The following is a 27,409-nucleotide window of genomic DNA, read 5'->3' as shown; positions in this document are numbered from 1 at the left end:
TGGCGGCGGGAACTGCAGCAACGGCTGGGCGGCGGAGCCGGTGGACGGGCAGGCAAGACCGGGACTGGGGGTGGGGGTGCGCTAGGCTCGGACCCGCCACAACTGCGGGGGCCGAGAAATAGAGACGGGGGGCCTGGCTGACCGTCTCCCCCACCCAGGATGAGGCTGCCGCTCCTGGCGGCCGCGCTCTGCGCCGGGATCCTGGCAGGGGCGCTCCGCGTGCGGGCCCAGCACCGGGAGAGAGGTGGGCACCCCGGGAAGGACTCCATCCAGGGCGTTGCACCCTGTCACCTGTGGCCTTCATCTGGGACCCTCCCACCCCCACGACCCTGCCTGCATCCCTGCTAACTCTCCCCGGGCTCCCCAAAACCCTCCGCCACCCCTGCTGAGTCTCCCAAACTGCATCCTATCCTATTGGGTCCCACACTCTGGCTCCCCAAATGCGCGCTGGGTCACCTACTCTTTGTCACTCCACTCTGGCCCCCTGAGGCCAGCCTCAGTCCCAGATCCACACCCGCGTCGGTGGCACTCTCTTCTTTGCACGCACCAATCCTCCGCGGAGAGTCAGCTCTGGGCCCCTCTGTCCCTCCCTCTGAGTTTCCCAGGCCCCAGCCGGCCTGGGCCGGTTTGCTTAGCCGCTGAGGCCTACTCCATCCTCCCCAGCCCCTAGTGCCAAGGGACCACAGTGCACGGAGGGGTGGGTGGGCTCCAGGAGGAGAGCCTGATGGCTCCTCCCTGCCTCAGTGACCTGCACACGCCTTTATGCGGCTGACATCGTGTTCCTACTTGACGGCTCTTCGTCCATCGGCCGTGGCAACTTCCGCGAAGTGCGAGGTTTCCTGGAGGGACTGGTGCTGCCCTTCTCTGGGGCAGCCAGTGCACAGGGCGTGCGCTTCGCGGCCGTGCAGTACAGCGACGATCCCCGGTGAGTGGTGGTCCCTGGAGCTGGGGACTCAGAGTTCTCACCAGGGTTCTTCCCTCACAGGAGCAGGGAGTCCAGAAGCTCCTAGGACAGGCTTTGGGGAACCCAGACCCCTCTGCCCTGAGCCAGGACCTCCTCTGGAGACAGAGGCAGGGATCTCGCACACCTCCAGGCTGGGGTCCTGCCAAAGACAGCACTGTGTTTTCCGATCTGGAGATGGAGAATGCAGCCTACCTTCTACCCCCAGCCTCCCGGACTCTCCATGTTTCAGCCTCCTGATGCCTTTGGACTCTCCCCTCCCACAGGGCCTCCCTGTCTGGCCAACGGCCACCTCCCTACAACCGGACCCTTCCTCCCACAATTACTTAATTAACCAGACATCCTGCTCCCCGAGGCAGGGAGCCCCAAGGGCTCCAGCCACAGGCAGGACACAGAGGGGTACCAGAGGAGCTTGTTAACGGCTTCAGAGATGGAGGACAGGAGTCACGGAACTAGGAGACCACTCAAGGGGACTGATACTCACAAACCTCACCCCAGAGGCTTCCTAGAGGCCAGGGCCAGAAGAGATCCTGGCCCCTAGCCTGCTGCCATCTTCCCTCCCCTGCACAGGACAGAGTTTGGCCTCGATGCCCTTGGCTCAGGGGGTGACGTGATCCGAGCCATCCGTGAGCTCAGCTACAAGGGGGGCAACACGCGCACAGGGGCTGCGATTCTCCACGTGGCTGACCACGTCTTCCTACCCCAGCTGGCCCGACCCGGTGTCCCCAAGGTGATCTCTCACCCCACCATGCCCCCCAAGTTAGCTGTCTGAGGCACACTGATTGACCCCCTGCGCCTGCCCCAGGTCTGCATCCTCATCACAGACGGGAAGTCCCAGGACCTGGTGGACACAGCTGCCCAGCGGCTGAAGGGGCAGGGGGTCAAGCTGTTTGCTGTGGGTGAGTTCCAAGCTGAGGGGGACATGTGGGTTGCGGCGGGGGCCGGGCGAGGGCACATGAGCCCCTGAGCTCTGATTGGGCATCACCTCAGGGATCAAGAATGCCGACCCCGAGGAGCTGAAGCGAGTTGCCTCACAGCCCACCAGTGATTTCTTCTTCTTCGTCAACGACTTCAGTATCTTGAGGACGCTGCTGCCCCTTGTTTCCCGGAGAGTGTGCACAACTGCTGGTGGCGTGCCCGTGACCCTGCCCAGTGAGTTCCTGCCCACACTTGTGTGCTGACCTGGACCTCTGCCCCCGCGCCCCCACCTGGGAGTGCTGATGCCATCCTATGTGCTCCCTACACCAAGCTGGGGGTACTGCCCTCTGATCCTGCCCTCGAGATGCTGACCCTACCCCATGGGTCCTGACCCTTGACCCCAATGCTACACTTTAAGTCTGACCCCCAATCCTCCTGCCTGATTGCCTGATTCCCCACCCTTCCCAGCTGATGACTTGACCTCTGGTCCCCGAGACCTGGTGCTGTCTGAAGCAGGCAGTCAATCCCTGAGGGTACAGTGGACTGCAGCCAGTGGCCCTGTGACTGGCTACAAGGTCCAGTACACTCCTCTGACAGGGCTGGGACAGCCACTGCCGAGCGAGCGGCGGGAGGTAAGGATGTCTGGGATGGTAGGTGGAGGGTTGGGGATTTGGCTGGGCAAGGTAAAGTGACCTCTGACCTTGGGCAGGTGAGCGTCCCCGCTGGTGAGACCAGCACGCAGCTGCAAGGTCTCCGGCCACTGACCGAGTACCAAGTGACTGTGGTAGCCCTCTACGCCAATAGCATCGGGGAGGCCGTGAGTGGGACAGCTCGGACCAGTGAGCAATTCTGCTAACTTCTGACCCCGCTCACCTAACTGCCCAGTAACCCCTCCCCCTGCCTGACTCCGCTAACCCCTCGTGCACCTTCCCCCAGCTGCCCTGGAGGGGCCGGAGCTGACCATCCAGAATACCACGACCCACAGCCTCCTGGTGGCTTGGCGGAGTGTGCCGGGTGCCACTGGCTACCGTGTGACATGGAGGGTCCTCAGGGGTGAGTGAGGGGGATCCCTGCACCTCAGACAGGATTGTAGGGTTCTGAGTCTATAAGGCACACTGACCGCCCGGGAACAACCCCGCCCCCGCCCCTGTGCAGGTGGTGTCACACAGCAGCAGGAGCTGGGCCCCGCGCAGGGGTCAGTGTTGCTGCGTGACCTGGAGCCTGGCACAGATTACGAGGTGACTGTGAGCAGCCTGCTTGGCCGGAGCGTCGGGGCTGCCACCTCCCTGACTGCCCGCACTGGTGAGAAGGCCGGGTGCTTTCTTCGGGCTGGGTGGGCAGGCAGACAGGGCACCAAGGCCACTGACATCCCGTGTGCCCTGGGCAGACGCCTCCGTTGAACAGATCCTGCGCCCAGTCATCCTGGGCCCCACGTCCATTCTCATTTCCTGGAACTTGGTGCCTGAGGCCCGTGGCTACCGGCTGGAATGGCGGCGTGAGAGCGGTCAGTGCAGGGGAGAGGGGTGGGCAGGCAGGGTCAGGCTTGGCTTCAGCTAGCCTGACCCTGTCATCTTGCAGGCTTGGGGGCACCACAGAAGGTGGTGCTGCCCTCTGATGTGACCCGCTACCAGTTGGACGGGCTGCAACCGGGTACCGAGTACCGCCTCACGCTCTACACGCTGCTGGAGGGCCGCGAGGTGGCCACACCTGCAGCCGTGGTCCCCACTGGTGAGGGCTCTGTGGGCCTGGCCACGTGTCAGGGGAAGGGACGGGGCCCCTGGGCAGCCTTTCATGCTGTGCTCTCCAACAGGGCCAGAGCTGCCCGTGGGGCCTGTGACAGACCTGCAGGCAATTGAGCTGCCTGGGCAGCGAGTACGAGTGTCCTGGAGCCCAGTTCCTGGTGCCACCGAGTACCGCATTGCTGTGCGCAGTACCCAGGGTGAGGGGGACACAGCCACACCCACACACACATTAAAGATCCAGTTCTTGGGGTCTCATGGCACCTTCACCCCATCTTTCCACTCCTGGGTTTCTACAGCCTCCTCCTGTCTCCGTGTCCATCTATCCTCAAGGGGGCAACTGAGCCCAGATCTGTCATGGAGGCTGTCTGCTCTCAGCCCTGCCTCAGCCCATCTTCTCACCGGGGTCTGTCTCCACTCACTTCCCCACATCCCTTCTCCACAAGCACAAGCCCAGTCCCTGCCCTTCAGTGACCCTGGCTGGAACCACTGCCCATGCTGATCTCTTAGCCCCTATCCCCACCCAACACTGGCCCCTGTCACCCCATGTCACTGTCTATCAATGACCTGTCAATTCCTATCACTGTTCACTGACCTCTCTCATCCTACATTCCATGACCCTGTCCACTGACCCCTATCATCTTGGGTCTCCATTCATCACTGGTCCATTATCCTGTGTCCCTGTCTTCACTGACCAGCATCGTCCCGCATCCCTGTGCCTCACTGACCCCTGCCCACCTACCCTGCCTTCTCTCTTAGGGGTTGAACGGACCCTGGTGCTTCCTGGAAGTCAGACAGCCTTTGACTTGGATGATGTCCGGGCTGGGCTAAGCTACACCGTGCAGGTGTCTGCTCGAGTGGGCACCCGTGAGGGTGGCGCCAGCATCCTCACGGTCCGCCGCGGTGAGCGCTGCAGGAAGGCTGTGGGGGGACAGCTGCCTGGCTTACTCCGGTCCTGGTTTGACCTTTGACCTCTATCTCTCACCCCCAGAACTGGAAACCCCACTTGCCATCCCAGGGCTACGAGTCGTGGCATCAGATGCAACACGAGTGAGGGTGGCTTGGGGACCTGTTCCTGGAGCCAGCGGATTTCGGATTAGCTGGAGGACAGACAGTGGTCAGTGTGGGGTGTGTGGGAGGGTTATGGAGAGGAACAATCAGGGTATAGGGGATTGAAGGGACAGGCAAGAGCCATGTCAACACTTCCCTCTGACCCTAGGTCCGGAGTCCAGCCAGACATTGCCCCCAGAATCCACTGCCACAGATATCCTGGGGCTGCGGCCTGGAACTTCCTACCAGGTGGCTGTGTCAGCACTGCGAGGAAGAGAGGAGGGTCCCCCTGTGGTCGTCGTGGCTCAGACTGGTCAGGGCCTCAACGAGCCCCTCGACTATGTATCTCTAGTGCCCCTTTGGACCCCCATGCTTCCCCTCTCAGACCCTTGCTTCGCCTCAGAACAGTCTCCCTCTTCAGATTCCTGCTGCCTTCTCCCTCAGAGTCCTGCTTTCTGCTTTGGCCTCCCTTGCCTCCTCTTAAGCCCCCACCTTCTTCAGATTCCTCTGCGTCTCCTCTAAGATCCCACTCTCTTTGCCCTTAGATTTCTTCTACCTTGTCTCTCAGGCTCCCGCTGCCTTTTCTGCTCCACCTGACTCTCCTCTAAGATTTACGCTTACACTTTTCCCTTTGTCAGACCCCCTCACTGCCTCCTCATACCTCCATCAGAACCCTATTATCTTCTCTGTCAGACCCTCTTCTCTCTCAGATTTCTATCACCTGCCATACTCAGACTGCACTATCTCCTGTCAGAACCCCCACTTCTTCCCCCATCTGACCCATTCACTACCTCTACCATCAGATCCCTGTCTCCTTCTAGACTCCCACAGCCTTCTATTAGATGGTCCCCCAATCCTCCCCCATCAGACCCTCCACTGCCTCCTCCATTAGACTCTCCATTGCCTCTCCCCCCAGACCCACTGGGCCCAGTGAGGACTGTCCATGTGACGCAGACCAGCAGCTCATCTGTCACCATTGCCTGGAACAGAGTTCCTGGTGCAACAGGATACAGGATCTCCTGGCACGCAGGCCATGGTGGGGACCAGGGGTTTTGGAGGGGACTGGAGGTTTTGGAGGGTTTTGGGTGGGGCAGGCCTGGGTGGAATGGGGGATGGGGGCTTATTAGGGGTCCAGGTGGGGCATTGGAGGGCAGAGTCTAGCTAGCCCTGGAGCTGCCTCCATTCCCACTCCCAGGTCCAGAGAAATCCCAGTTGGTTTCCGGAGAGGCCACAGTGGCTGAGCTGGATGGGCTGGAGCCAGATACTGAGTACACAGTGCGTGTGTGGGCCCATGTGGCTGGTGTGGATGGGACCCCCGCCTCTGTGGTTGTGAGGACAGGTGAGTGGACCCTGGCCAGCCGGCAACCACATGTCATTGGCTGCCCCACCCCACTGTGTATTCCTGACTGCTTCAGCTGCCCTCTCCGTCACTGCTCAGTGGCTTCTCCACATTGACTAAGGGTCCACCCTCAGCGACCTCCTGGCTGCTCCACACTGCCCACTCTGGGGCACTGACCTCCTCCCTCTCAGAGGTTGCCTACACTGACCTGTCCATACTAACCTCACGCTGACCTTCAGACCTCCCTGCATTGACCATGTTTGCACTGCCACCCTGTTCTCTGCCAGCCATCCAGTGGCCCCTGACCCCTTACCCTGCCTCTGCCCCCAGACCCTGCGCCCGTGGGCAGTGTGTCGAAGCTGCAGATCCTCAATGCTTCCAGTGATGTTCTGCGGGTCACCTGGGTGGGGGTCACTGGAGCCACAGCCTACAGACTGGCCTGGGGCCGCAGCGAGGGTATGGTTCCCTGACGAGCCCTTGTCCCTCACGGCTGGGATTTCCTCTCTGGTAAGCCACCCCCACCCCGACTGTTGCCCCATGTTTGCCTGCCCAGGTGGCCCCACGAGACAGCAGGTGCTCCCGGGAAACACGGACTCCGCAGAAATACGGGGCCTCGAAGGCGGAGTCAGCTACTCTGTGCGAGTGACTGCACTTGTCGGGGACCGTGAGGGCGCGCCGGTCTCCATTGTCGTCACTACACGTAGGCGGAGCTCGGGCTGGGGCGAGCCTTGGATTGGTCGCCTGCATGGTTTGGGGGCGGGGTATATGTACGGCGGGCTAAGAGGGGAAAGGAGGGATGAAGGCTGGGATAGGCAGAGGAGTCGGTTGGGGAGGTGCGCGTTCCAGGATTGGTCTGGGATTGGCTCAGGAGCCAGTGGGGGCGGAGCCTCCCTGACTCCAGTGCTTTCTCTGTAGCGCCTGAGGCTCCGCCAGCCCTGGAGACCCTTCGCGTCCTGCAGCGAGGGGAGCACTCGCTGAGGTTGCGGTGGCAGCCGGTGCCTGGGGCACAGGGCTTCCGTCTGCGTTGGCGACCCGAGGGTGAGAGGTGTCTCCCGATGGGGTGGCGAGTTCAGGGACCAGTGGGGGCGGGGTTGGCGAGATGGGCGAGGTCAGTGAGTGGGCAGAGTCTGTCAGTGGACGGGGTGGGGGGGGGGTTCTGCTGGATCAGTGACAGTGTGCGGAATCAGTCAGTGAGATGGGTGGGATCAATAAGGGTCAGTCGTGCAGGGTCAGTAAAGTGAACAGGATCAGCGAGAATGGGGAAGATCAATTAGGAGGGTGGATCTGGTCAGCAGGGTCAGTCAGTGAGGTGGGCAAGTTCATTAATGCTGGTCTGTAGCATCCTCCCATGTGTCTTGGGTCCCTACTCTCATGCCAGCCCCAGGTGGCCAGGAACAGTCCCGGATCCTGGGGCCCGATCTCAACAGCTATGAACTGGATGGGCTAGAACCAGCCACCCTATACCGCATATGGCTGAGTGTTTTGGGGTCGACTGGAGAAGGGCCCCCCACAGAAGTGACTGCACACACTGGTTAGCCCAGAGAGTCCGCTCTTCCCTGGTGTGACCTTTCCCCCACTGATGACCCACCCTGGTTTCCTGCACCCCATGACCCTTAGTGACTCCTCCTGTACCCCCCACCACCACCACTCCTGCCCCTGGGGGGACCCCGGCATGATCTCCTATGACACTTCTTTCACTAAGATGATCCTACCCCAGAACCTCCTCAGATGATCTCTGGGTTCTCAAGACATAGACTCTGATCCCTGGTCTTTGATTCCTTCTTCAGAGTCACCCCGTGTTCCAAGCACTGAACTGCGTGTGGTGGACACTTCAGTTGACTCAGTGACTCTGGCCTGGACTCCAGTATCTGGAGTATCCAGCTACATCCTGTCCTGGCGGCCATTCAGACGGCCTGGCCAAGGTGAAGGGGAGGCCAGGGTTGGGGTGGGATGGCAGTTAGGGCTCCATGGAAGGCCTCCCGTTTAACCAGGTTTTATCCTCTGCAGACATCCCTGGGGCCTCACAGACACTTCCAGGGATCACGAGCTCCCAGCAGGTGACAGGGCTAGAGCCTGGCATCTCCTACACCTTCTCGCTGATACCCATCCGGGAGGGTGTACGGGGTCCTGAGGCCTCTGTCACGCAGATCCCAGGTATGATGGGCACAGTGGGAGGGGCCTAAGGGGGTAGCTAGATGGGCCAGTTGCTTCAGTAACTCAGCCCCCTTCTGGCAGTGTGTCCCCATGGCCTGATGGATGTGGTGTTCCTGCTGCACACCACTCAGGACAATGCTCATCGTGCAGAGGCTGTAAAGCGAGCCCTGGAGCGTCTGGTGTCTGCACTTGGGCCTCTTGGGCCACAGGCGGTCCAGGTTTGGCCCCAGATGCAGCCAGACCCCTTCCTATCCCAGCCCTTCCCTGTCCCAGGCTTTATAGCAGCTACCATTTCCCTCCTCTACCAGCGATCCAGGCTGTCTCCCACCACCTCCCGCCCCCAGGCTCCAGATCTCCCCCATCTGCTGGTTGGCTCCCTATCCTACCATCACTGCTGACTCCCTAGCGTTCAAGTTTAGTCCCACACCCTGAGGTCCGTATCTCCCCCCACAGGCTCTGTCATCCTTGCTTTGCCATCCTCCCCAGGCTCTTTGTCCCCCTCCACCCCAGGTTGGCCTCCTGTCCTACAGCCATCGGCCCTCCCCACTGTTCCCGCTGAACAGCTCCTATGATCCTGGCGTCATCCTGCAGAAGATCCGCAACATCCCCTACGTGGACCCAAGTGGGAACAACCTGGGTAAGGAACTGCACTGGACATGGACTCTCGGGGCTTCCCTGCGGGGAGCTGGTTGCCCCTGAGTTCTGACATGTTCTTTCTCCCAGGCACCGCTGTGGTTACTGCTCACAGACACCTGTTAGCGCCGGATGCTCCTGGGCGCCGCCAGCACGTACCAGGGATAATGGTTTTGCTAGTAGATGAGCCCTTGAGAGGTGACATCTTCAACCCTATCCGTGAGGCCCAGGCTGCTGGTGAGGAGTAGGGCTGGTGGGGATGGGACCTGGGAATCGGGCCGGCTCCAGCGGGGTTGTCATGCAGACTTCTGGACCCCTCCATAGGGCTCAAAGTGATGATCTTGGGCCAGGCCGGAGCTGACCCAGAACAGTTGCGTCGCTTGGTGCCAGGCACGGACCCCGTCCAGACTTTCTTTGCTGTGGATGATGGTCCAAGCTTGGAACGGGCAGTCAGTAGTTTGGCAACATCCCTGTGTCGGATTGGTTCGGCCACCCAGGTTTGCAAGGGGCCTCTCAGTGAGGGGTAGCTGGCAGGGGAGAGGGGGTCTGGGGACTCTTGGTAGAAGAGCCTGGCCTCAAGGAGACCTTATGTCCACAGCCACAACCAGAGCCTTGCACTGTGCATTGTCCAAAGGTAAATGTCCAGGGTTGAGAGGGCGGGCGAGGGCCACACCTGGGGCTGGCCACTCTGACCCTCATTCGACATATCTTTCTCCAGGGCCAGAAGGGGGAACCTGGAGAGATGGTGAGTGGCCCTAGTTGGAGGCAGAGAATGGTTGGAGGTCAGTGGGGCTGGGGGGAGCTGGTGGTGGCACAGGGCTCACTGATTATCCTTCCTAGGGTGTGAAAGGACAAGCTGGGCCTCCTGGCCCCCCTGGCCTTCCGGTGAGTGCCTCCCCACACCTGTCCTCTGCTCCCTGACTGGCACACTGCCTCCTTACCTGCTTTCTCCTCTCAGGGCAGGATTGGTGTTCCTGGCCCCCAAGGGCCCCCAGGAAGTACCGCTGCAAAGGGTGAGAGGGTGAGTGGAAACCATTGAGGTTCCCCTAAGACACTCCTGCAAGTGTCCTCAGGGTTTTCAAGAAACGGAAGGAAAGAGCACGGGTAGAACCACAGGGTATTCCCAGAAGCCTAAGTGGGCATTATAAACCACACTATATTTTGGGAAAGGGCCTAAAGCAGAGCAGCCAGGGGAGTTTTGAAATTCCCCCAGAGAACCTGGGTGTAAGTTCTAAATCCCAGAGGCAGGGAAGGCCCTCTGCCTCATCATTGCCCTTGTGCCTGGGATCAGGCCCCATTTATCTCAGAAGGGCTGCTGCTCTGCCCCATTGCTCCACCCCAGCGACACCTGGGGGGCCTGTGGGGTCTGGGCTCCTCCAGCAAACCAGGGGCATGGAGGGAGGGTCCCTTCCTGCCCTGAACTCTTTGCCTCCTCAGGGCTTCCCTGGGGCAGATGGGCCTCCAGGCATCCCTGGCCTCCCTGGGACTCCCGGAAGCCCTGGCTCAAAGGTAAGCAAGCGCTGCCCTTGCAGGTCACACAGTGGGACTCTTTGCTTGAGTGGGTGGATGGGTGGTCTGACTGTCCTGACCGCTTCCATTAACAGGGCTCCCCAGGGTGGCCTGGTCCTCGTGGAGAACCAGTAAGTTGCTTTCCCTTCTTTGCTCATCCAGTGTCTTCCCAAAGTTCTTTCTGTGGGGCGGGGGCCGGCGGGGGTGGAGCAGCATAGAGGTGCTTGAGCCCAGGCATCACCCTTTACTCTATTTTGTCCTCAGGGAGAGCGAGGACCTCGAGGCCCGAAGGGGGAGCCGGTAGGTGCAGGGGGAAGGAAGGAAGTCAGGATGGCCCAGGAAGGAGCAGGCCAGACACTGTGCAGGGCCTGTGGCATGATGAGGAATAACTGAGGCCCCTCTAGGGGCTTCTCCCACCTCAAGGCTCCCATACCCTGAATCTTGTCCACTGCTTTCTGTCCTGCAGGGAGAGCCTGGACAAGTCATTGGAGGCGAAGGCCCAGGGCTTCCTGGGCGGAAAGGGGACCCTGGACCTCCAGTAAGTTCCAGGACATGTGTGGGCAAGGGATGTGTGGTGGGGGACCAGCGGGAGGCAGGGTGGGAGTAGGGGTCTATGGGGGTGTACTTTATACTTGGTCTCTTCTGTCAGGGCCTCCCTGGATCCCGTGGCCCACTGGGGGACCCAGGACCCCGTGGTCCCCCAGGACTTCCTGGAACAGCTGTGAAGGTGACAACATGACCCCCGTGTGGTCTCATTACTTCCTTGTGATCCAGTGACCTAGTGACCCCATTTGAACCCATACAACCCCTACTGGTCGCTCTGACCCCATGTGACCCCTTAGTCCCCTGTGACTCCTCAGTTCCTCCATGACCTTTGTAATCCAATTTGTCCCCCTGACCTTCATTTTCCCCTATATATTGGGGAGTAGAGGTATAGTCCAGGGACATGGGGCCATGATCTGTCTTTCAGGGTGACAAAGGCGATCGTGGGGAGCGGGTAAGTGAGGGGCAAGGTGTCCTGGGGTGGCTTGGAATCTGATTCCCTTTGGCCATCGCCTGACCTGCTGTTCTCTCTCAGGGCCCTCCAGGATCAGGTGATGGTGGCACCGCTCCAGGGGAGCCTGGGCTGCCGGTGAGGGAGCCCTGAGGCTCTGCTGGGGAACTTGGGGTCATGCCCAGGGGTGTGGATACTGGGGCTGGGGCTCTGCTGGGAAGTGGGTGGGTGCTGGGCCTTGCAGTTTGGGGCTCACATTTTTACCCACTTTCCCTAAGGGTCTTCCTGGAAGCCCTGGACCCCAAGGCCCTGTTGGCCCCTCTGGACAGAAAGGAGAAAAGGTAGGAAGCCTGACCCGAGTACTGGGGCAGGGGTGGGGTGGGGGCTGGGTCTTCTACTCATTTGTTTCTCCTTCAGGGTGACTGTGAGGACGGAGCCCCAGGCCTCCCAGGACAACCTGGGAGCCCAGGTGAGCGGGTGAGTATAGGGGGCGAGGGTTCTGAGGGGTGGCCACAGCTCCCGCAGCCTTCCACTCTCTTTGCTATCCTTATGCCCAAACCCAAACCTCTGAACCCCTTCTAGGGCCTCCGAGGACCTCCTGGAGACATTGGCCCCAAAGTAAGAGCCATTTTAGGGGGTCAGGTGTGGGACATGACTCGCTGGGACCGCTATAGGTTTGGGGGAGGTGGGGGGATCAGGAGATGAGGGTTCTCAGCAGGTCAGAGGTTCTGGTTTCAGGGGCAGGATGGCTAGAGGTTGAGACACCCTCTCTGGGGTTTGACAGTCAAGGCACCTCTCCTATCTGTCTCCCCTTAGGGTGACAGAGGACTGAAAGGAGCTGTGGGTGAGACTGGAGAGAAGGTAAGTGCAGCCGAGGGGTCTCTCGGGGCCCCAGAGGGTCTGGGACCAGACTCAGCTCTGACCCGTTCTGTTCCATCAGGGTGAACGTGGATCCGCTGGCCCAGTGGGACCCCAGGTGAGCCCTCTGACCCCAGTGCCAGTGCCCAGCTGATTCGAGGTCCGTGCCCCTTCCTGGTTCTGACTTCTCATGCTTGACTCCCCCTGCCCCTCCACCTCTCCTCACATGACTTCTGCTGGTGCAGACTAACCCTCAAGCCCGGTACATGCTTTTAACTTCCTGACCCTGCTGAGCTGACCTTGACTGCCACTGACCTGGCGTCCCGCTGACTTCAACCCCTGCCACCTGAATCCTGGCCTTCCGTGCCCTCTCTGCAGCACCCTCACAGCCTCTAGCCCTTGTTTGCCATGATCTCCCTGCCCCCTTCCCTCGGACCAGCATTTCTCTTCTTCCCCAGGGGCTGCCTGGAGTGGCTGGACGTCCGGGAGCTGAGGGGCCTGAAGTGAGTCTGTGACTGTAGTGGGACCGGGAGAGGGCTTTTCATGTATTCCTTCCACTCTGGCTTCACACCTTTTCCACACGCAGGGGCCACCGGGACCTGCTGGCCGCCGAGGAGAGAAGGTGGGTCATTGCCTGGGGGCTGGTCCTCTCCCCCCACAGCCCCGTACTAGGGATCGTGGCAGGTGGGACACCAGGCCCTTGGTTCCCAGGTGGGTCTCTGACCCATCCCTGCCTCTGTTCTTTTTCCACAGGGGGAGCCTGGTCGCCCTGGGGACCCTGCAGTGGTGAGCAAAGGGAGGATGGGGCTCTGGGCGCAGTGCAGCTCCTTGCACACTGGCCTGCCTGTAGACCAGGGTGCCGGGCTGGGACCCTGTAACCTTGGGGCCCTGGGCAGGCTAAGAGCTCTGTGACTCTCGTTATGCTATAACACATCTCTTGGCTCCTGGCTGTCACCTGTGACCGTCACACAGGTCACGAGCTCCATGTAACCCCTGCCCCAGCTCCCAGCCATGACTCTGGGACCTCTGGACAGAGACCGAGCTCTATGACTTGCAGTACGATACTACCCCATCCCCAGTCAGTCACATAGTACTGCCGTCCCCAGGTGGGGCCAAGCGTGTCTGTCCTGTTTGTTTTCAGGGACCTGACGGTGCCGGGGCCAAAGGAGAGAAGGTAATTCTGGCAAGAGTGAAAGGAGGCTGACATAGGCTTGAGGTCAAGGTCACAGGGCCTGCCTGGAGGCCCCTGGGGGGCAAAGGGTTGTGGCATGATTGCTAGGTCGCAGGGGAGGGGTCATGGAGCCTGGGGCTGATGCTGATGGTTGATGGTCTTTGTCACCTCCAGGGAGATGTGGGGCCTGCTGGGCCCAGAGGAGCTGCAGGAGTCAAAGGGGAAAGGGTAAGCGAAGGGAAAGTGTCTAGGGGGTAGGGCAGGTGAAGGTTGTGCTCCCTGACTTCTGATCCTTCCACCACAGGGCCCACCTGGCTTGGTTCTTCCTGGAGACCCTGGCCCCAAGGGAGATCCTGGAGACCGGGTGAATAAATGGGACTAGGGAGGGTGACAGAAAGAGATAAGGTAGTACCTGGGAGCCCCAACTAAGTCCTGTACCCCCCCCACACCCTGCAGGGTCCCATTGGCCTCACGGGCAGAGCAGGACCCCCGGTGAGTAACTGTGACCTTGAGTAACCTCGAGGTTCCTGGGGTTACCGCCCCCAGGGTTGGCTGCTACCTGCATCCCGATCCCTTCACTTCTGTCTCCTCCACAGGGTGACTCGGGGCCTCCTGGAGAGAAGGGGGACTCTGGGCGGCCTGGCCCCTCTGGACCTGTTGGCCCCCGAGGACGAGATGTAAGAAAGCTGGACTTGGGGGAGTTCCTGACGGGGGACAGGGGAGTAGGGTGTTGTTGGCATCTTGGGGGATCTGGGAACCAGGGCTGACTGTCCTGTCTCACAGGGTGAAGTTGGAGAGAAAGGTGACGAGGGCCCCCCGGTGAGACTCCTTCCCACTGTGATTTCTGAGCCTTTAGCCTTGAACTGGGATCCCACTGGCCTGGGGGCTCCACCTGGTCATCTGGTCCATTCCCCCGCCTACTGTCCAGCTGGTGCCAGGCCCTTCTCTGCCCCTTCTCCCTGAGTCAGTTTGAGTCCAACACACCTGCTCAGTGTGGCTTTCTCTCCATCACCAGGGTGACCCAGGTTTGCCTGGAAAAGCTGGCGAGCGTGGCCTTCGGGTGAGGCTGGCAGGGTGAAGTAAGGGGGTGCTGGAGAGTCTGGAGGGAGGCATGGTGTGATGAGAAACTCTGGCCTGATTTGGAGGTGATGAGGAACCTGGGGCAGTATTGGGGGGGGGGTCATGGGAAACCTGAAAAATGCTGGGAGGGCCTGTCTTAGGCCAGCTGCTCTTCCCAGGGGGCACCTGGAGCTCGGGGGCCTGTAGGTGAGAAGGGAGACCAAGGAGATCCTGGAGAGGATGGACGAAATGTGAGTCCTAACCCCGACCCCAAACCCCAACTTCGACCATCCAGTTCCCAGCCCCTGCTCCTGCCATCCCAACCTTGCAATGCTAAATCCTCACAATCCCCTGTCACCCCTTCATCACAACCCCCAAAGGCCACCAGGATCCCCACGGATCCTTAGTTTGTTTCCCAAACTCCCTGAAACTGCCACCTATCTTGAGTGACCCTGACGCCCTGACTTTCTGCAGGGCAGCCCTGGACCATCTGGACCCAAGGGGGACCGTGGGGAGCCGGTGAGTAGTGCCAGTGTCCTGGGCTCTGGAGGGATGCAGATTTCCAGTGTTTGGTCTGGTCAGTGATCACACAAGGGGCCTGGGGGTCAAGGTGGGGAGCACTGATGGCCACCTCCGGGCCTGACCTGCCTTCTGGGGGTTGGCATTGGGGTGCTTCAGGGAATCTGGGAGCAGAGTTGAGCCTGGGGCAAACCTGAGTCATGCCCTGGGACCTCAGGGCTCCTATTGACCATAATCATTTCCTTCTCCAGGGTCCCCCAGGACTCCCTGGACGGCTGGTAAGGGTTGAGCTGAGTCTGGTCCTCTGCATCTCCCTTGCCTGGCCCTGTTGGCACCACGTGGTGTCCCTTCATCCCTTCTACTGACTCCCATTTCTCCTATGGCCTCCTGAGAGCTCCATTGATCCCATAGCCCCTCACTGGCCCCATTGCCCCTTGTTGAGTCATTCACTGGCCATTCCCCCCACAGGTGGACCCGGGACTTAGAGCTGGAGAGAAGGTATCAGGGTCTGTGGGTGGAGTGAGGCTCGGAGCACAGGAACATCCCAGTGCCTCCATGACAGGCATGCCTACGGCCCTAGGGCTGTTCCTTCAACAAGCTTGTCTCTGCCACAGGGAGAGCCTGGGGACCGTGGACAGGAAGGTCCTCGAGGACCCAAGGGTGACCCGGGCCCCCCTGGAGCCTCTGGGGAAAGGGTGAGTGTGGTTGGTCCTCTGAGGAAGTGTAGGGCTGGGAAGGCCTGGTCTGATTTCTTCTCCTCCTATCCTCAGGGTGTCAGCGGACTTCAGGGGCCCGCAGGCCCTCAGGTGAGTGATGCTCTTTGCCCTAGCAACCTCAGTCCCACCCCCACCCTCACCTCTCATCTGACCTTGTTCCCTCCAGGGGGACCCAGGTGTCCGAGGCCCAGCAGGAGAGAAGGTGAGAGGGCAGGGAGGTTTTTCAGCCGTGAGCCAGGTTCTTAGGTCTGTCTTATCCTCATGAGGCCTCTTACCTCTCTGTCTTCCTCAGGGTGACCGGGGTCCACCTGGTCTGGACGGCCGTGGTGGGCTAGATGGGAAACCAGGAGCCACTGGCCCCCCTGGGCTGCATGTGAGTCGTGATGGTCACGCCTGCTCCCGCCCTCCCCTTCCCTCTTCACATGGCTCCCACCTCACCTGGGTCTTCTTGGTCTTGATGAGCTCTGGAGCTAGATGGGGTGTTTGTATCTTCTCCCGGGGAACCCGGCTGGGCGGAGGGTGTTAATGCCTTGCAGGCCCTGAGTTCATAGGAACTAGTGGCCGTGACAGTGGGCGGTGCTCCCGACCCCGTGGTCACTGCAGACTCCCTGACTTTGAGTCTCTCCTCAGGGTGCTACAGGCAAAGCTGGAGACCCAGGGAGAGACGTAAGTGAGGGGAGATGTTGGGCTGGAGGGTGGCTCAGGGATCCAGCGTGAACTGCAGTCCGGTCATCACACTGCAGCATCCGTGGGAGCAAGGGGAGCTGGTCCAGCCGGGTGCTTGGGATGGTCTCAGTCCCTGGCAGACAGGGTTTAGCAGGGTCCAGCTCTCTGACCTTCTTTGCCTTGGGGGCCTTAGTAGGTCCCCCGAGTCCTGGGGGTTCTTCCCTGGGGAGTTTTAGCAGGGGACCCCTAAACAATGGGGTCTCTGCCTCAGGGGATCTCAATGAAACCTCCAAATTTAGGGGGTCTCTACCCTCAAGGAGGATCTTAGTGGGGTCCTCCCCAGTCCATGGGTGGGCTTCAGGGGCTCTCTCAGTGGCTCTCTCAGTCCTAGCAAAGACTTTTTCCAGGGCCTGCCGGGCCTCCGAGGAGAACATGGCCCCCCTGGCCCACCTGGCCCCCCTGGAGCCCAGGTGAGACTGAGCTTTCATGGTACCTTTTTTTTAAGTTTATTTATTTACTTACTTTTTTTTTTTAAAGATTTTATTTATTTATTTGACAGAGATAGAGACAGCCAGCGAGAGAGGGAACACAAGCAGGGAGTGGGAGAGGAAGAAGCAGGCTCATAGCAGAGGAGCCTGATGTGGGGTTCGATCCCATAACGCCGGGATCACGCCCTGAGCCGAAGGCAGACGCTTAACCACTGTGCCACCCAGGCGCCCCTATTTACTTACTTTTTTAAGTAATCTAAGTCACCTCTACCCCCAATGTGGGGCTCGAATGCAGGATCCTGAGTTCAAGAGTTGCATATTCTATCTTATGGTACCCTTGTGCCCCCTTACTGCCCTCTCCCGGGCCCTGACTCCTGATCAATGATCTGTTCCCACAGGGAAAGCCAGGAGAGGACGGCAAGCCTGGCCTGAATGGGAAAAACGTGAGTGTCCAGAGCAGACGCAGGGACACGTGCTGAGAAACGCCAGCACACGCGTACACACATGTGCAGCTACCCACGGGCCACACACGCAGACTGCTGTTGAGACGTGTCCACACCCACATACCTAGCCCGGACCCACACGTATTCTCTGAAGCACACGCCCGTGTGCACACGCACACAGCCTCGCAGACCGTGAGCCCTGCAGCTGCGCCAACCGGTGCCCAGCCGGTCACAGACACAGTGAGCCACGCGGCTGTGTAGACTGGTGCCCCAATGGACTGACAGTCGATGCCCAGACGTACTGAAACGCACAGCCACGGGCACAGGCGAGGAGCCACGGACACAGAGTGAGAGGTGTAGACGTACTGGCATGAAGCCACATTCAGGGAGACTTGGAGCCGTGTTGACACGCAGACACCTCCACCCAGCCCAGATAACGTGCGAAGACATCTGTGGAGCCTGGGCCACATGAGGACTTGTGTTGAAGTATGGTGAGACTCACGTCTAAGGGCCTGGCGTGTGACACGTGCATTTATGTCCACAGTCATTCACACGCATATGGTCACACATACTGAGACACACACAAGACTTGCTGGTGGATACTGGGACATACGGACACACGTCCATTCTGTGTATATACGTATATGCCCATGTGGAGACGTGGGTGAAGATATGCAGACAGACTGAGACACCTACTAAGTGTCACCTGCCAGGACACACAGACCCATGCGTGGGTACACGTGCTAACACACACACACGCACACACACGCACACACACACACACCCAGAGACGCATAGATGTGGAGTTACATCTAGAAAGCCAGAGACAGAGGCCATGGGCAGTTACCTGTGAGGTGAGCAGGGCCCCGTAGGCACGCCCTCCCTTGTGCTGCAGCTTACGCAGACGGTCCCAGGCCCTGCCCACAGAGGCTTGGAACTACAGGCACAGACATACAGTCATCGGAGGCCAGCCGAGCCAGGGAATCTTGGGGCTGATGTGAATCTTCTGCCCACAGGGAGAACCCGGGGACCCTGGAGAAGATGGAAGGAAGGTAAGGCCCCTCACTTGGAGTCTGTTCTGGCCTCAGATGAGGGCCCTGTCTAAAGTGCTCTTGTCTTCCTTAGGGAGAGAAGGGAGACTCTGGCGCCCCTGGGAGAGAAGTGAGTGCTGGAGTATTCTGCAATCTGATGCCTGACCCTGACTCTGCGGTATACGGCTCCACTCTTTTCTGGGGTCTCAGGGTCCTGATCCTGGCTGCCTCCTCCACAGGGTCACGATGGTCCCAAGGGTGAGCGTGGAGCTCCTGGTAGCCCTGGACTCCAGGGCCCCCCAGGCCTCCCAGGGCAAGTGGGCCCCTCCGGCCAGGTGAGTATGCAGAAGGGGTGTTCTAGGACTTGGGCGCAACAGGGACCGTTATGTTCCCACCTGATACTGCCCTGGGATGCCATGGTCCTGTGTGACCACTTTGTGTTCTGTCCTATCTCAGGGTTTTCCTGGGGTTCCGGGAAACATGGGCCCCAAGGTGAGTGTGCATTTGGTGGGTCGGGGGTGTGATGAGGGCTGAGCGGGGTTGGGGCACTCCTCCCACCTGATCATTCTTTGTTCTCAGGGTGACCGTGGGGAGACTGGACCCAAAGGGGAACAGGTGAGGTCCCCACCTTTTTCACGTGCCAGGTAGCCATAGCTCCCACCTACGTACACACAGTCCCCCCAGAAACGGGGTCCAGCAGCTTATCTCTCGGTGTCTCCAGGGCCTCCCTGGAGAGCGTGGCCTGAGAGGAGATCCTGGGAGCGTGGGGGTGAGTGAAGCTCAGGACCTGGTCCTTGACTTATCCACATGCATGAGGAAGCCGCCTCTCTCCCCTCCCCCTTGCCACGAGGCCCCATGGGTTCTGTCCCCTGCCCTCAGTCCCCTGCTCTGCTGGGATTCGGAAAGCCAGGCAATGGGAACATGCCAGGGAGGGGCTTTCAGGGCCTCGGGCTGCCTCAACCCGTGCTAAAGGGTCCTGTGGGCCAGAGGAAGAGGGTATGGAGGCTTCTCTGAGGGCTGCCCCTCACCCCAGCTTGTGTCCCCAGAATGTGGAGCGGTTGCTGGAAACTATTGGCATCAAGGTAGGTTGTTTGGGGGCTGGGAGTGGGGGCAGGTGGGAGCCCCACAGGGTTAGTAGGGCCCACTTGGCTGAGCGGGAGGCCTGGGTGGCTGTAGGGACAGACCCTGTTTCCCCAACACCTTGCTATCACTCAGACGTCTGCCCTGCGGGAGATCGTGGAGACCTGGGATGAGAGCTCCGGCAGCTTCCTGCCCATGCCTGAACGACGCCGTGGCCCTAAGGGGGAGCCAGGCGAGCGGGGCCCCCCGGGCAAGGAGGTGTGTGTCCACGGCTTGGCGGGGGCGCCCTGGGGACAGCGTCCTTGCAGAGCTAGCGACATTCACTCTTCTGTTCCTCCAGGGCCGTATCGGCTTTTCTGGAGAACGTGGGCTGAAGGGAGATCGCGGAGACCCTGGCCCTCAGGGGCCACCAGGCCTGGCCCTTGGGGAAAGGGGCCCCCCTGGACCTCCGGGCCTTGCTGGGGAGCCTGGAAAGCCTGGCATTCCTGGGCTCCCAGGCCCGGCTGGGGGCACGGGGGAGGCAGGCAGGCCAGGAGAGAGGGTGAGTGGGGCTAACCGGGAGGGCTGGGGGTGCGGGCCCAGGAGGAGCTGGACTTCCCACGGACATGGCTCCCAACCTGCTATTTGCATCTCAGGGAGAACGGGGAGAGAAAGGAGAACGTGGAGAACAGGTGAGCTGGGATGGCTTCTAGCGGTGGGACTGCCTGGGCAATCTGCTGGGGCAGCCCTGCCATTTCCTTCTTCTCCACAGGGCAGAGACGGCACTCCTGGCCTCCCTGGACCTCCCGGCCCCCCTGGCCCCAAGGTGATCAGCCCAGCCCTACCCTAGGCCTGTAACTCTTGTTACCAGGAGGCCACCATTAACTCAGGCCCCAGAAACTCCATGTGGTGTCACTGACCCAAACTCCTGTGGGATCTTGTGAGCGACGATGACCCCTCCATGCCTCTGTGACAGATGCCTCTCTCCCTTGTGACCTTGTGTGTGTAGGTGACCGTGGAGGAACCAGGTCCTGGACTCTCTGGAGTGCAAGGACCCCCTGGATTCAAGGGCGCAAAGGTCAGTGCATGGGATCAGTCGGGGAGCCACCCCCTGCCCTGGCACCGAGGCCTGGCTTGACCTGTCATCCCTACAGGGGGAGCCAGGCAGTGACGGCGACCAAGGCCCCAAGGGAGACAGGGTGAGGCCTCCCCCACCACCGTGCTTCCCCCTCCTTTTTGGGAGCACCCGAGGGGTGGTGTGTACGTGGGCACACAGCAGTGACGGGGGGCTCAGGACATGCCTTTCTGCTCACAGGGTGTGCCAGGCCTCAAGGGAGACCGGGGAGAGCCTGGCCAGAGGGGTCTCGATGGCAGCTTGGTGAGTCTGCACCACAGGCCACCCCTGGGCCAGCCCGGGGCGCTTACAGTGTGGTCTGACTGAAGTCTGCACTGCCTGGGACTGTCTGGGGGAAGCTGGGATGGGGGAACAAAGAGGGACAGCATAGCCTTAAATCTGTTCTCTCCAGGGCCTACCAGGAGAGCGTGGTGTGGCGGGACCCGAAGGGAAGCCGGTAAGTGGTGGCGGGCGCAGCCTGGCCCAGGCCGCTGGGAATAGCTCCTCTTTGCCGTGTGCTGGCCGCTCCAGGCGCGTGTCACTAGTGACAAGGGTGTCGTGCCTGCGAGCCCGGGGGGTGAGTGAAGATGCGTGACATCTGTGTGTGTGTGTGTGTGTGTGTGTGTGTGTGTGTGTGTTTAGGCCAGTATGTGTTATCCCTGAGGGGCAGTCCCTGGGTGCGGGGTGATCTATGCCTGGGTGTTGGGGGGGGTGGCCTGCAAGTGAGCTCCCTAGACAAAGGCCTCCAGAGGGTGGGGACAGGCCCAAGTGAGGCCCAGATTGAGGCTCAGCAGCCCCCTTTTCTATCCAGGGTTTGCAAGGTCCGAGGGGAACCCCTGGCCCAGTGGTGAGTATCTTAGACTCCTCCTCCCCCCACTCCTGCCCCCATCCTACCCCATCCCACAGGGGGCAGTAGTGCCTTAGTTTCCCTGGTCGGGTGGGACTGGCTCCCCCTCATCAGACTCTTTCTCTCTCCATCAGGGTGGCCATGGAGACCCTGGGCCACCCGGTGCCCCGGTGAGTCACAGGAGACTACAGCCTGTTGGGGGTGGGCTGGGCTTGGTCCCCACTGATGAGCCAGGCCTTGTTTGTGTGAATCCCCGAGCCCGGGCAGATAACTCTGACCCCTGCCCCCTGCTCTTAATACTTTTTTCTAGGGTCTTGCTGGCCCCGCAGGACCCCAGGGTCCTTCTGGCCTGAAGGTGAGTGTGGGTGTGTGCGGGCCGTGTCCACACCAGGGTAACATCTGCCAGTGCCCTGGGATGTTGTCACTCTGCAGTGGGGCTGAGCACCACGGTGTCCCATCCATGGGGCTTTGCTTAGGGACAGGGGCTGAGGAGCCTCTTGTCCTTCTGAGGGTGATGCAGTCTCTGGGTTTTTGGCAGGGGGAACCTGGAGAGACGGGACCACCGGGACGGGTGAGTGGCCCAGCTCCTGGGTGAGAGCCACAGGGAGCCAGGTGGGGTTGGCTGGCCCTGCCGTGAGCTCTTTCTTCTCCCAGGGTCTGCCTGGACCCACTGGAGCTGTGGGACTTCCTGGCCCTCCTGGGCCTTCAGGCTTGGTGGTGAGTGAGGATCCTGCGGGGACACCACGTCCTGCCCTCTGGGTCCCACGTTCTCCCATGTCCCCCTCACCTCTGACTTGTCTCCCTCAGGGTCCTCAGGGGGCGCCAGGTTTGCCTGGACAAGTGGTGAGTCCTGGGGGTCGAGGCCGTGCTCCAGGGGTCAGGAGTCTGTGGGCAGGCCCCTGACAGAGCTCCTCCCTCTCAGGGGGAGACGGGAAAGCCAGGAGCCCCAGGTCGTGATGGTGCCGGTGGAAAAGATGGAGACAGAGGAGCTCCTGGCGTGCCGGTGTGTGTCCTGGGGGAGTTTGCTTCAGGCCTGTGATGGGGCCCTGTCCTGCGCCCGAAGGGTGAGGACAGCAGGGCCAGGGCGGTGGGGAGGCCCTGAGATCTTCACACTGCTCTGTCGCAGGGGTCACCAGGTCTGCCTGGCCCTGTTGGACCTAAAGGAGAGCCTGGACCCATGGGGGCTCCTGGACAGGTGATCGTGCCCCTGCCCCTCTGTACCTCACTGTGTCTATGCCGGCCCCCATCCAGGATGGCAGGGTGGGGCCGGGGAGAAGGCAGGAGGTGAGATGACTCACTGGGCATTCCCCACAGGCTGTAGTCGGGCTCCCTGGAGCAAAGGGAGAGAAGGTGAGTGTGCAGGAGGTCTGGGGGGAGGGGCCAAGTGCTGGAGGCCAAGGCATCCCACTGACCCTTGTCCCACATCAGGGAGCGCCCGGAGGCCTCGCGGGAGACCTGGTGGGAGAGCCGGTGAGTGTGGAGCCTCCGACAGCACTGTTCACTCATCCTCGTGACCCTCGGCTTCCATAATATGTGTCACATTTGACCCCGGGCCTCATGCCTCCTTCCTTGAGTGTCGTCTTTCTATGACCCTAATGCCCATGTTGCCGCCTGTCCCCTGTCTCTACAGGGGGCCAAAGGTGACCGAGGACTGCCAGGGCCTCGGGGTGAGAAGGTGAGGTGGGCCCGGCCCAAGGGCCAGAGGGCTGGGTCAAGGGGCGCCAGGTTGGGTGGCTAGACCCCCTTACCGCCCTTTCTGTGCAGGGTGAAGCTGGCCGTGCAGGGGAGCCTGGAGACCCTGGGGAAGATGTGAGTCTGGGGTCCGGGCAAGTCTGACCTTGGGAGGAGGAATGCAGCTGTGGACCAGAGGCACCATTCCCAGGCCTGTGCCCCTTCCAGCATTCAGGCTCCTGCTCCTGGGAGCACACAGGGATTAAGCCTCTTGGCTTCCATGCTCCTGCAGGGAGTGGGGCACGTCTTTGCTTTCTGGTGCCTCTTCCCCGTCTCCTGCTCCTCAGTGTGCCTGAGCACATGTGTGTGGTTGCCTGTCCACGGCCCCCGGTCTCAGGACACAGCACAGTTCCTGGGGGCTTCTCCTTGCTCACCTGCCATGCTTCCCCTGTCCCCCGTCCCTCCGAGTTCCAGGTCTCAGCTCCCGGGGCTGGGGTGGCTCTGAGTTCCTGCATTGGGGTGATCCTGGGATCTCCCGTGAGTCTGTGCTCACATCCGAGGTCCCTAAGCCTGTGCTCCTGTGTGAGCCTACGTGTCTGTAGTCACGCCTGAACTCCCCTGTATCTGTGGTCACATCTGAGCTTCCCTCCGTCTGTGCCCTCACGAGTCTGTGGTCACCTCTGAGCTCCTAGGATTCAATCCTTCTGTACCTGTCTGAGTCCCACGTCTCCATGAGCACATCTGAGGGGCCGTGGGCCATGTCTCAGCTCTGGATTCATGTTCCTCCCTTCAAGTACTGTTTACTTTGCTTTTATAGGGTCACAAAGGGACTCCGGGACTCAAGGGGAGTAAGGTATGTGTACCTAAGGTGCCCCTGCGGGAGGCTACGCTCCTGAGACTCCCCAGGCCTCAGCTGACCCCTCATTCCCTTGAAGGGTGACGCAGGAGTTGGGGTCCAGGGCCCCCCTGGGCCAGCTGGTCCTCTAGGTCTGAAGGTAAGTCAATGCCCCATCACCGGTGGTGGGCTGTGGGCGGTGGGCAGGGAAGTCCCTGGAAAGGTGAAAAAGAGGGCATTCGGGGGCTAGTTCTGGGAAGGAGTCCCATTGGCACTATTCCTCCCTTTGCTATCTCGGTTCCAGGGAGATGTGGGTCCCCCTGGTCCCCCCGGTGCTCCTGGTGTTGTCGGATTCCCTGGTCAGACAGGCCCTCGAGGAGAGATGGGTCAGCCAGGCCCCAGTGGAGAGCGGGTAAGCGTGCTGAAAGCAGCATGTGGGGACTTTGTGACTTCAGGACCTCTGACTCTGGTAGTGGGCAAGCGGGTGAGGAGGAGAAGGGGGCCCAGGCCCTGCCTCGGGGGCTCCCAGTGTTGGAGGAGCCAAAGGGGAGGAAGGTCCCCAAGTCACCCTCTGCCTCTTTTGCTTCATTGTTCTGGTAGGGTCTGGCAGGTCTCCCAGGGAGAGAGGGAGCCCCAGGTCCCTCAGGGCCACCTGGACCACCAGGGTCAACGGTGAGTAGAAGTGCCCTAACATCCCAGGTGTCTGATTGCTGTGTGTTGGAGTCTGTCCATGTGGGGACTGGGACACACTGCGTAGCTGGGTATGTGTGTGTGCCTTTGAGGGGCACAGTACCCTCACCTTACTCTGCCCACAGGGAGTACCCGGGGCCTCTGGACTCAAAGGAGACAAGGTAGATGGGACAAGCTGCTGGCTCTCCTGTATCCGTCACTACGCCCCACCTCCACTGATCCCTGTCACCCCCTCCCACCTCCGCTGACCCCCGTCACCCTATCTGTCCCCCTCTGACCTTCCTTGACCTTCTGTCCCCCACTGATTCCTCTCGCATAACCCTGGTATCCTGTTGATCTCCAGGGAGACCCTGGAGCAGGTCTGCCTGGGGCCCGTGGCGAGCGTGGGGAGCCAGGTGTCCGGGTATGTATGTCCTGCTCTGCAGCCGCGGCTCCCTTTATCACAGCTCTCACCTCTAATTTCTGACTTCTGAGTCAATGAACTTAATGTCACCATCCAGGGTGAAGATGGCCGTCCCGGCCAGGAAGGACCCCGAGGACTCACGGTGGGTCCCCTTGGGAAAAGCGCCAGTGGTGTGACGTTGGTCCCTTGCCTGTCCCCTCTGTGCCCTTGGGACACTCTTTGTAGCCCTCTGGGTCTTCTTCTGTACTCTCTGGTCCTTCCGCTCTCCTATCCCCCTGGGGCTCCTTGGTCCTCCCCTGCCCCCTGAGCGGTCTCCCCACTAATGGCCCCAAATTCCCTTAGCTCACTATTGTCTTCTCTCATACAGGGGCCCCCGGGCAGTCGGGGGGAGCGTGGGGAGAAGGTAAGAACATGGGGGAAAAGACCCCTGGGGTGAGTGGGGTGGGGCTAGATCTTATAATTCAGGACTCAGAACTCCTCTGGTTTGGAGAAATTCACACTCTTCCACCCAACAGGGTGACACCGGAGCCTCAGGGCTGAAGGGTGACAAGGTGAGTGTGGGTACAGGGAAGGGCAGAGGCAGGGACTAAGGGTGCTCCTGACTCCTCTGACTGCCCCCTGTCCACTCAGGGTGATGCAGCCATAGCTGTGGGGCCTCCAGGGCCACGCGGTGCCAAGGGGGACATGGTGAGTAGATCTGGCCCACGTATACAGACCGGGTCTCTCTTGGGTGTGGGAGGGGCTCCTCTGGGGGCTGGGCCAGGGGATCTGAGAGCTCAAACTCAGATGGTGAGGGCCCTCCAGCCCCTGAGCCTGACTTCTGACACTTGACCCAGGGTGAACGAGGGCCTCCAGGCATAGATGGTGACAAAGGACCTCGTGGAGAGAGTGGGAACCCTGGAGAGAAGGTACAGGGAAGAGGGTGGGGTGCTCTGTATGGGGTCAGGAGACGACTTCTGTGGGCTATGGGGGCTCTACTGAGGGTCTGTGAGGATAGGAGGGGAGGATGGGGGGCTTTTGGGGGGGCCAGAGAGGAGGGGGTTCAGTAGGCTGTAGTGACTCTGTGGGATGGCTGAGAGGATGCGGGCTCTCCGGAGGGCTTGAGGACCTCCATGTGAGGTCACCAGGGAGCTCTGTGGAATGTAGCTCAAGGAGAGGGCCTCTGGAAACAACAGACAAGGGGCTTTTCAGGTGTCAGGGGTACTCCAAGTAGGTTTAGGGACCCTGTGGTAGGAGGGAGAGGCAGGGATCTGAGGGCCTGGGGTGAAAAATGAGCCACATTGGGAGTGGTGGGTGGGAGCCGCACTGGCTGGCTCTCCTCACCAGGCATGTTCCAGTCATACTCCAAGCCTCCAGCCCTGTCTGGTCCTGATTGTGTCCCTCTCCCGGTCACACCCACAGGGCCCCAAAGGAGAGCCTGGTGACAAGGGTTCAGCCGGGTTGCTGGGAGCTCGTGGACTTACGGGACCCAAGGTCAGCCCCACCCCAGGCACAGACCCAGAACCACACATCTGTCTTGTGGGTGTCCTCTGAACGTTGGAGGGTTTCCAGCCTCCCTCACTCTTGGCCACGTGTGTGTTCACATGGGATCTGTGTGCGGCCTGAGAGTCCCCGAGTGGCATGGGGGGACAGTCACACTGAGGGGCTCCCCCATCTGTGCTTCCCACAGGGTGAGCCTGGTGCCGCAGGGATCCCAGGTGACCCGGTAAGATGCCCCTACTCCCACAGAGATGCCCTGTCCCGTGCGGCCCCCGTCCTCTTGTGGTGGCCTTTAACCTTATAGTGACTGGTGTTCTCATGGTGTCCTCATGCTGCCTGGGGCCCCCACCTTCCCAGTAACTGCTGTGATGATCCCATCCCCATGGTGACCCCACCCCTGGAAAGCCCTGCCCTTCCGGTGGCTCTGGCCTCCAACAGTGACTCTCACCCCATGATGTTCCTTGTTCCTCTCATCCAGAGTGATTCCCCCTGGATCCCCCTGACTTCCTTGACTTCATATTGACCCCTCTCCCCACTAGGGATTCCCAGGAAAGGACGGAGCCCCTGGTGTCCGAGGAGACAAAGGAGATGTTGGCTTCATGGGTCCACGGGGCCTCAAGGTGGGAAGGGGCTGGGGGTTTTTCCTGGTTGGGGGGGGTGGCTAATGTTGGAGGGCAAGGTATCTGGGGTCAGATGTTGAGGCATACGGGGTTGAATGAGGGGTGTAGGTTAGGGGTTGGAAGGTCAGAGATTAGAGTGTCGGAGGACGATTTGGAAAGTGGTTATCTGGTCAAGGAGTTATAGGGTGAGGTATCTGGAAGTCACTTTTCCTGCTTTTTCCCCCTGCAGGGTGAACGAGGGGTAAAGGGAGCCTGTGGCCTCGACGGAGAGAAGGGAGATAAGGTAAGGAGGTGATGGGCATGTAGGCAGCTGTGGGGCTTGGGCCTACATCTAACCCTTCCACCTGATGCCTGTAGGGAGAAGCTGGTCCCCCAGGCCGCCCTGGGCTGGCAGGACGCAAGGGAGATATGGTGAGTGTGGGGCACCCGGGACGGGGAGAGGA

The 27,409-nt window shown here is 60.7% G+C and overlaps 1 protein-coding gene across 1 annotated transcript in view; it reads left to right on the top strand.

Moving 5' to 3' along the window:
* Nucleotides 1–6: 6 nt before the first annotated feature.
* The window catches only part of COL7A1 (collagen type VII alpha 1 chain), a 30,947-nt gene continuing 3,544 nt past the window's right edge, over nucleotides 7–27,409 (top strand). The window contains exons 1-108 of the mRNA XM_034658267.1: nucleotides 7–52; nucleotides 159–244; nucleotides 745–925; nucleotides 1,532–1,691; nucleotides 1,767–1,860; nucleotides 1,952–2,113; nucleotides 2,348–2,511; nucleotides 2,589–2,718; nucleotides 2,816–2,932; nucleotides 3,035–3,181; nucleotides 3,267–3,383; nucleotides 3,458–3,607; nucleotides 3,690–3,818; nucleotides 4,378–4,521; nucleotides 4,610–4,735; nucleotides 4,838–4,981; nucleotides 5,585–5,704; nucleotides 5,864–6,007; nucleotides 6,338–6,463; nucleotides 6,561–6,707; nucleotides 6,923–7,045; nucleotides 7,386–7,538; nucleotides 7,795–7,929; nucleotides 8,015–8,161; nucleotides 8,243–8,379; nucleotides 8,672–8,798; nucleotides 8,885–9,031; nucleotides 9,119–9,291; nucleotides 9,393–9,428; nucleotides 9,513–9,539; nucleotides 9,635–9,679; nucleotides 9,753–9,815; nucleotides 10,232–10,303; nucleotides 10,399–10,434; nucleotides 10,568–10,603; nucleotides 10,770–10,841; nucleotides 10,953–11,030; nucleotides 11,274–11,300; nucleotides 11,382–11,435; nucleotides 11,576–11,638; nucleotides 11,715–11,774; nucleotides 11,880–11,915; nucleotides 12,114–12,158; nucleotides 12,238–12,273; nucleotides 12,614–12,658; nucleotides 12,742–12,777; nucleotides 12,909–12,941; nucleotides 13,297–13,329; nucleotides 13,501–13,554; nucleotides 13,631–13,690; nucleotides 13,783–13,818; nucleotides 13,923–14,003; nucleotides 14,110–14,145; nucleotides 14,342–14,386; nucleotides 14,565–14,636; nucleotides 14,860–14,904; nucleotides 15,156–15,182; nucleotides 15,373–15,402; nucleotides 15,519–15,599; nucleotides 15,675–15,710; nucleotides 15,787–15,822; nucleotides 15,913–15,993; nucleotides 16,251–16,286; nucleotides 16,694–16,756; nucleotides 17,173–17,217; nucleotides 18,234–18,269; nucleotides 18,343–18,378; nucleotides 18,488–18,583; nucleotides 18,705–18,740; nucleotides 18,828–18,863; nucleotides 18,970–19,017; nucleotides 19,295–19,330; nucleotides 19,464–19,586; nucleotides 19,669–19,869; nucleotides 19,964–19,999; nucleotides 20,080–20,133; nucleotides 20,317–20,385; nucleotides 20,462–20,506; nucleotides 20,623–20,685; nucleotides 20,834–20,878; nucleotides 21,233–21,268; nucleotides 21,403–21,438; nucleotides 21,579–21,623; nucleotides 21,807–21,839; nucleotides 21,923–21,985; nucleotides 22,076–22,111; nucleotides 22,191–22,271; nucleotides 22,395–22,463; nucleotides 22,583–22,618; nucleotides 22,697–22,738; nucleotides 22,899–22,943; nucleotides 23,033–23,077; nucleotides 23,757–23,792; nucleotides 23,875–23,934; nucleotides 24,079–24,186; nucleotides 24,375–24,446; nucleotides 24,590–24,625; nucleotides 24,808–24,867; nucleotides 24,965–25,009; nucleotides 25,235–25,270; nucleotides 25,383–25,418; nucleotides 25,498–25,554; nucleotides 25,704–25,775; nucleotides 26,269–26,340; nucleotides 26,537–26,572; nucleotides 26,886–26,966; nucleotides 27,196–27,249; nucleotides 27,324–27,377. Coding sequence (XP_034514158.1) covers nucleotides 160–244; nucleotides 745–925; nucleotides 1,532–1,691; nucleotides 1,767–1,860; nucleotides 1,952–2,113; nucleotides 2,348–2,511; nucleotides 2,589–2,718; nucleotides 2,816–2,932; nucleotides 3,035–3,181; nucleotides 3,267–3,383; nucleotides 3,458–3,607; nucleotides 3,690–3,818; nucleotides 4,378–4,521; nucleotides 4,610–4,735; nucleotides 4,838–4,981; nucleotides 5,585–5,704; nucleotides 5,864–6,007; nucleotides 6,338–6,463; nucleotides 6,561–6,707; nucleotides 6,923–7,045; nucleotides 7,386–7,538; nucleotides 7,795–7,929; nucleotides 8,015–8,161; nucleotides 8,243–8,379; nucleotides 8,672–8,798; nucleotides 8,885–9,031; nucleotides 9,119–9,291; nucleotides 9,393–9,428; nucleotides 9,513–9,539; nucleotides 9,635–9,679; nucleotides 9,753–9,815; nucleotides 10,232–10,303; nucleotides 10,399–10,434; nucleotides 10,568–10,603; nucleotides 10,770–10,841; nucleotides 10,953–11,030; nucleotides 11,274–11,300; nucleotides 11,382–11,435; nucleotides 11,576–11,638; nucleotides 11,715–11,774; nucleotides 11,880–11,915; nucleotides 12,114–12,158; nucleotides 12,238–12,273; nucleotides 12,614–12,658; nucleotides 12,742–12,777; nucleotides 12,909–12,941; nucleotides 13,297–13,329; nucleotides 13,501–13,554; nucleotides 13,631–13,690; nucleotides 13,783–13,818; nucleotides 13,923–14,003; nucleotides 14,110–14,145; nucleotides 14,342–14,386; nucleotides 14,565–14,636; nucleotides 14,860–14,904; nucleotides 15,156–15,182; nucleotides 15,373–15,402; nucleotides 15,519–15,599; nucleotides 15,675–15,710; nucleotides 15,787–15,822; nucleotides 15,913–15,993; nucleotides 16,251–16,286; nucleotides 16,694–16,756; nucleotides 17,173–17,217; nucleotides 18,234–18,269; nucleotides 18,343–18,378; nucleotides 18,488–18,583; nucleotides 18,705–18,740; nucleotides 18,828–18,863; nucleotides 18,970–19,017; nucleotides 19,295–19,330; nucleotides 19,464–19,586; nucleotides 19,669–19,869; nucleotides 19,964–19,999; nucleotides 20,080–20,133; nucleotides 20,317–20,385; nucleotides 20,462–20,506; nucleotides 20,623–20,685; nucleotides 20,834–20,878; nucleotides 21,233–21,268; nucleotides 21,403–21,438; nucleotides 21,579–21,623; nucleotides 21,807–21,839; nucleotides 21,923–21,985; nucleotides 22,076–22,111; nucleotides 22,191–22,271; nucleotides 22,395–22,463; nucleotides 22,583–22,618; nucleotides 22,697–22,738; nucleotides 22,899–22,943; nucleotides 23,033–23,077; nucleotides 23,757–23,792; nucleotides 23,875–23,934; nucleotides 24,079–24,186; nucleotides 24,375–24,446; nucleotides 24,590–24,625; nucleotides 24,808–24,867; nucleotides 24,965–25,009; nucleotides 25,235–25,270; nucleotides 25,383–25,418; nucleotides 25,498–25,554; nucleotides 25,704–25,775; nucleotides 26,269–26,340; nucleotides 26,537–26,572; nucleotides 26,886–26,966; nucleotides 27,196–27,249; nucleotides 27,324–27,377 — 7,968 coding nt within the window. The 5' untranslated portion in view covers nucleotides 7–52; nucleotide 159. The remainder of the gene's footprint in view (nucleotides 53–158; nucleotides 245–744; nucleotides 926–1,531; nucleotides 1,692–1,766; nucleotides 1,861–1,951; nucleotides 2,114–2,347; nucleotides 2,512–2,588; nucleotides 2,719–2,815; nucleotides 2,933–3,034; nucleotides 3,182–3,266; nucleotides 3,384–3,457; nucleotides 3,608–3,689; nucleotides 3,819–4,377; nucleotides 4,522–4,609; nucleotides 4,736–4,837; nucleotides 4,982–5,584; nucleotides 5,705–5,863; nucleotides 6,008–6,337; nucleotides 6,464–6,560; nucleotides 6,708–6,922; nucleotides 7,046–7,385; nucleotides 7,539–7,794; nucleotides 7,930–8,014; nucleotides 8,162–8,242; nucleotides 8,380–8,671; nucleotides 8,799–8,884; nucleotides 9,032–9,118; nucleotides 9,292–9,392; nucleotides 9,429–9,512; nucleotides 9,540–9,634; nucleotides 9,680–9,752; nucleotides 9,816–10,231; nucleotides 10,304–10,398; nucleotides 10,435–10,567; nucleotides 10,604–10,769; nucleotides 10,842–10,952; nucleotides 11,031–11,273; nucleotides 11,301–11,381; nucleotides 11,436–11,575; nucleotides 11,639–11,714; nucleotides 11,775–11,879; nucleotides 11,916–12,113; nucleotides 12,159–12,237; nucleotides 12,274–12,613; nucleotides 12,659–12,741; nucleotides 12,778–12,908; nucleotides 12,942–13,296; nucleotides 13,330–13,500; nucleotides 13,555–13,630; nucleotides 13,691–13,782; nucleotides 13,819–13,922; nucleotides 14,004–14,109; nucleotides 14,146–14,341; nucleotides 14,387–14,564; nucleotides 14,637–14,859; nucleotides 14,905–15,155; nucleotides 15,183–15,372; nucleotides 15,403–15,518; nucleotides 15,600–15,674; nucleotides 15,711–15,786; nucleotides 15,823–15,912; nucleotides 15,994–16,250; nucleotides 16,287–16,693; nucleotides 16,757–17,172; nucleotides 17,218–18,233; nucleotides 18,270–18,342; nucleotides 18,379–18,487; nucleotides 18,584–18,704; nucleotides 18,741–18,827; nucleotides 18,864–18,969; nucleotides 19,018–19,294; nucleotides 19,331–19,463; nucleotides 19,587–19,668; nucleotides 19,870–19,963; nucleotides 20,000–20,079; nucleotides 20,134–20,316; nucleotides 20,386–20,461; nucleotides 20,507–20,622; nucleotides 20,686–20,833; nucleotides 20,879–21,232; nucleotides 21,269–21,402; nucleotides 21,439–21,578; nucleotides 21,624–21,806; nucleotides 21,840–21,922; nucleotides 21,986–22,075; nucleotides 22,112–22,190; nucleotides 22,272–22,394; nucleotides 22,464–22,582; nucleotides 22,619–22,696; nucleotides 22,739–22,898; nucleotides 22,944–23,032; nucleotides 23,078–23,756; nucleotides 23,793–23,874; nucleotides 23,935–24,078; nucleotides 24,187–24,374; nucleotides 24,447–24,589; nucleotides 24,626–24,807; nucleotides 24,868–24,964; nucleotides 25,010–25,234; nucleotides 25,271–25,382; nucleotides 25,419–25,497; nucleotides 25,555–25,703; nucleotides 25,776–26,268; nucleotides 26,341–26,536; nucleotides 26,573–26,885; nucleotides 26,967–27,195; nucleotides 27,250–27,323; nucleotides 27,378–27,409) is intronic.

Source organism: Ailuropoda melanoleuca, chromosome 4 (assembly GCF_002007445.2).
Source record: "Ailuropoda melanoleuca isolate Jingjing chromosome 4, ASM200744v2, whole genome shotgun sequence".
NCBI lineage: Eukaryota > Metazoa > Chordata > Mammalia > Carnivora > Ursidae > Ailuropoda > Ailuropoda melanoleuca.
This window is presented reverse-complemented; position numbering and strand designations above follow the sequence as displayed.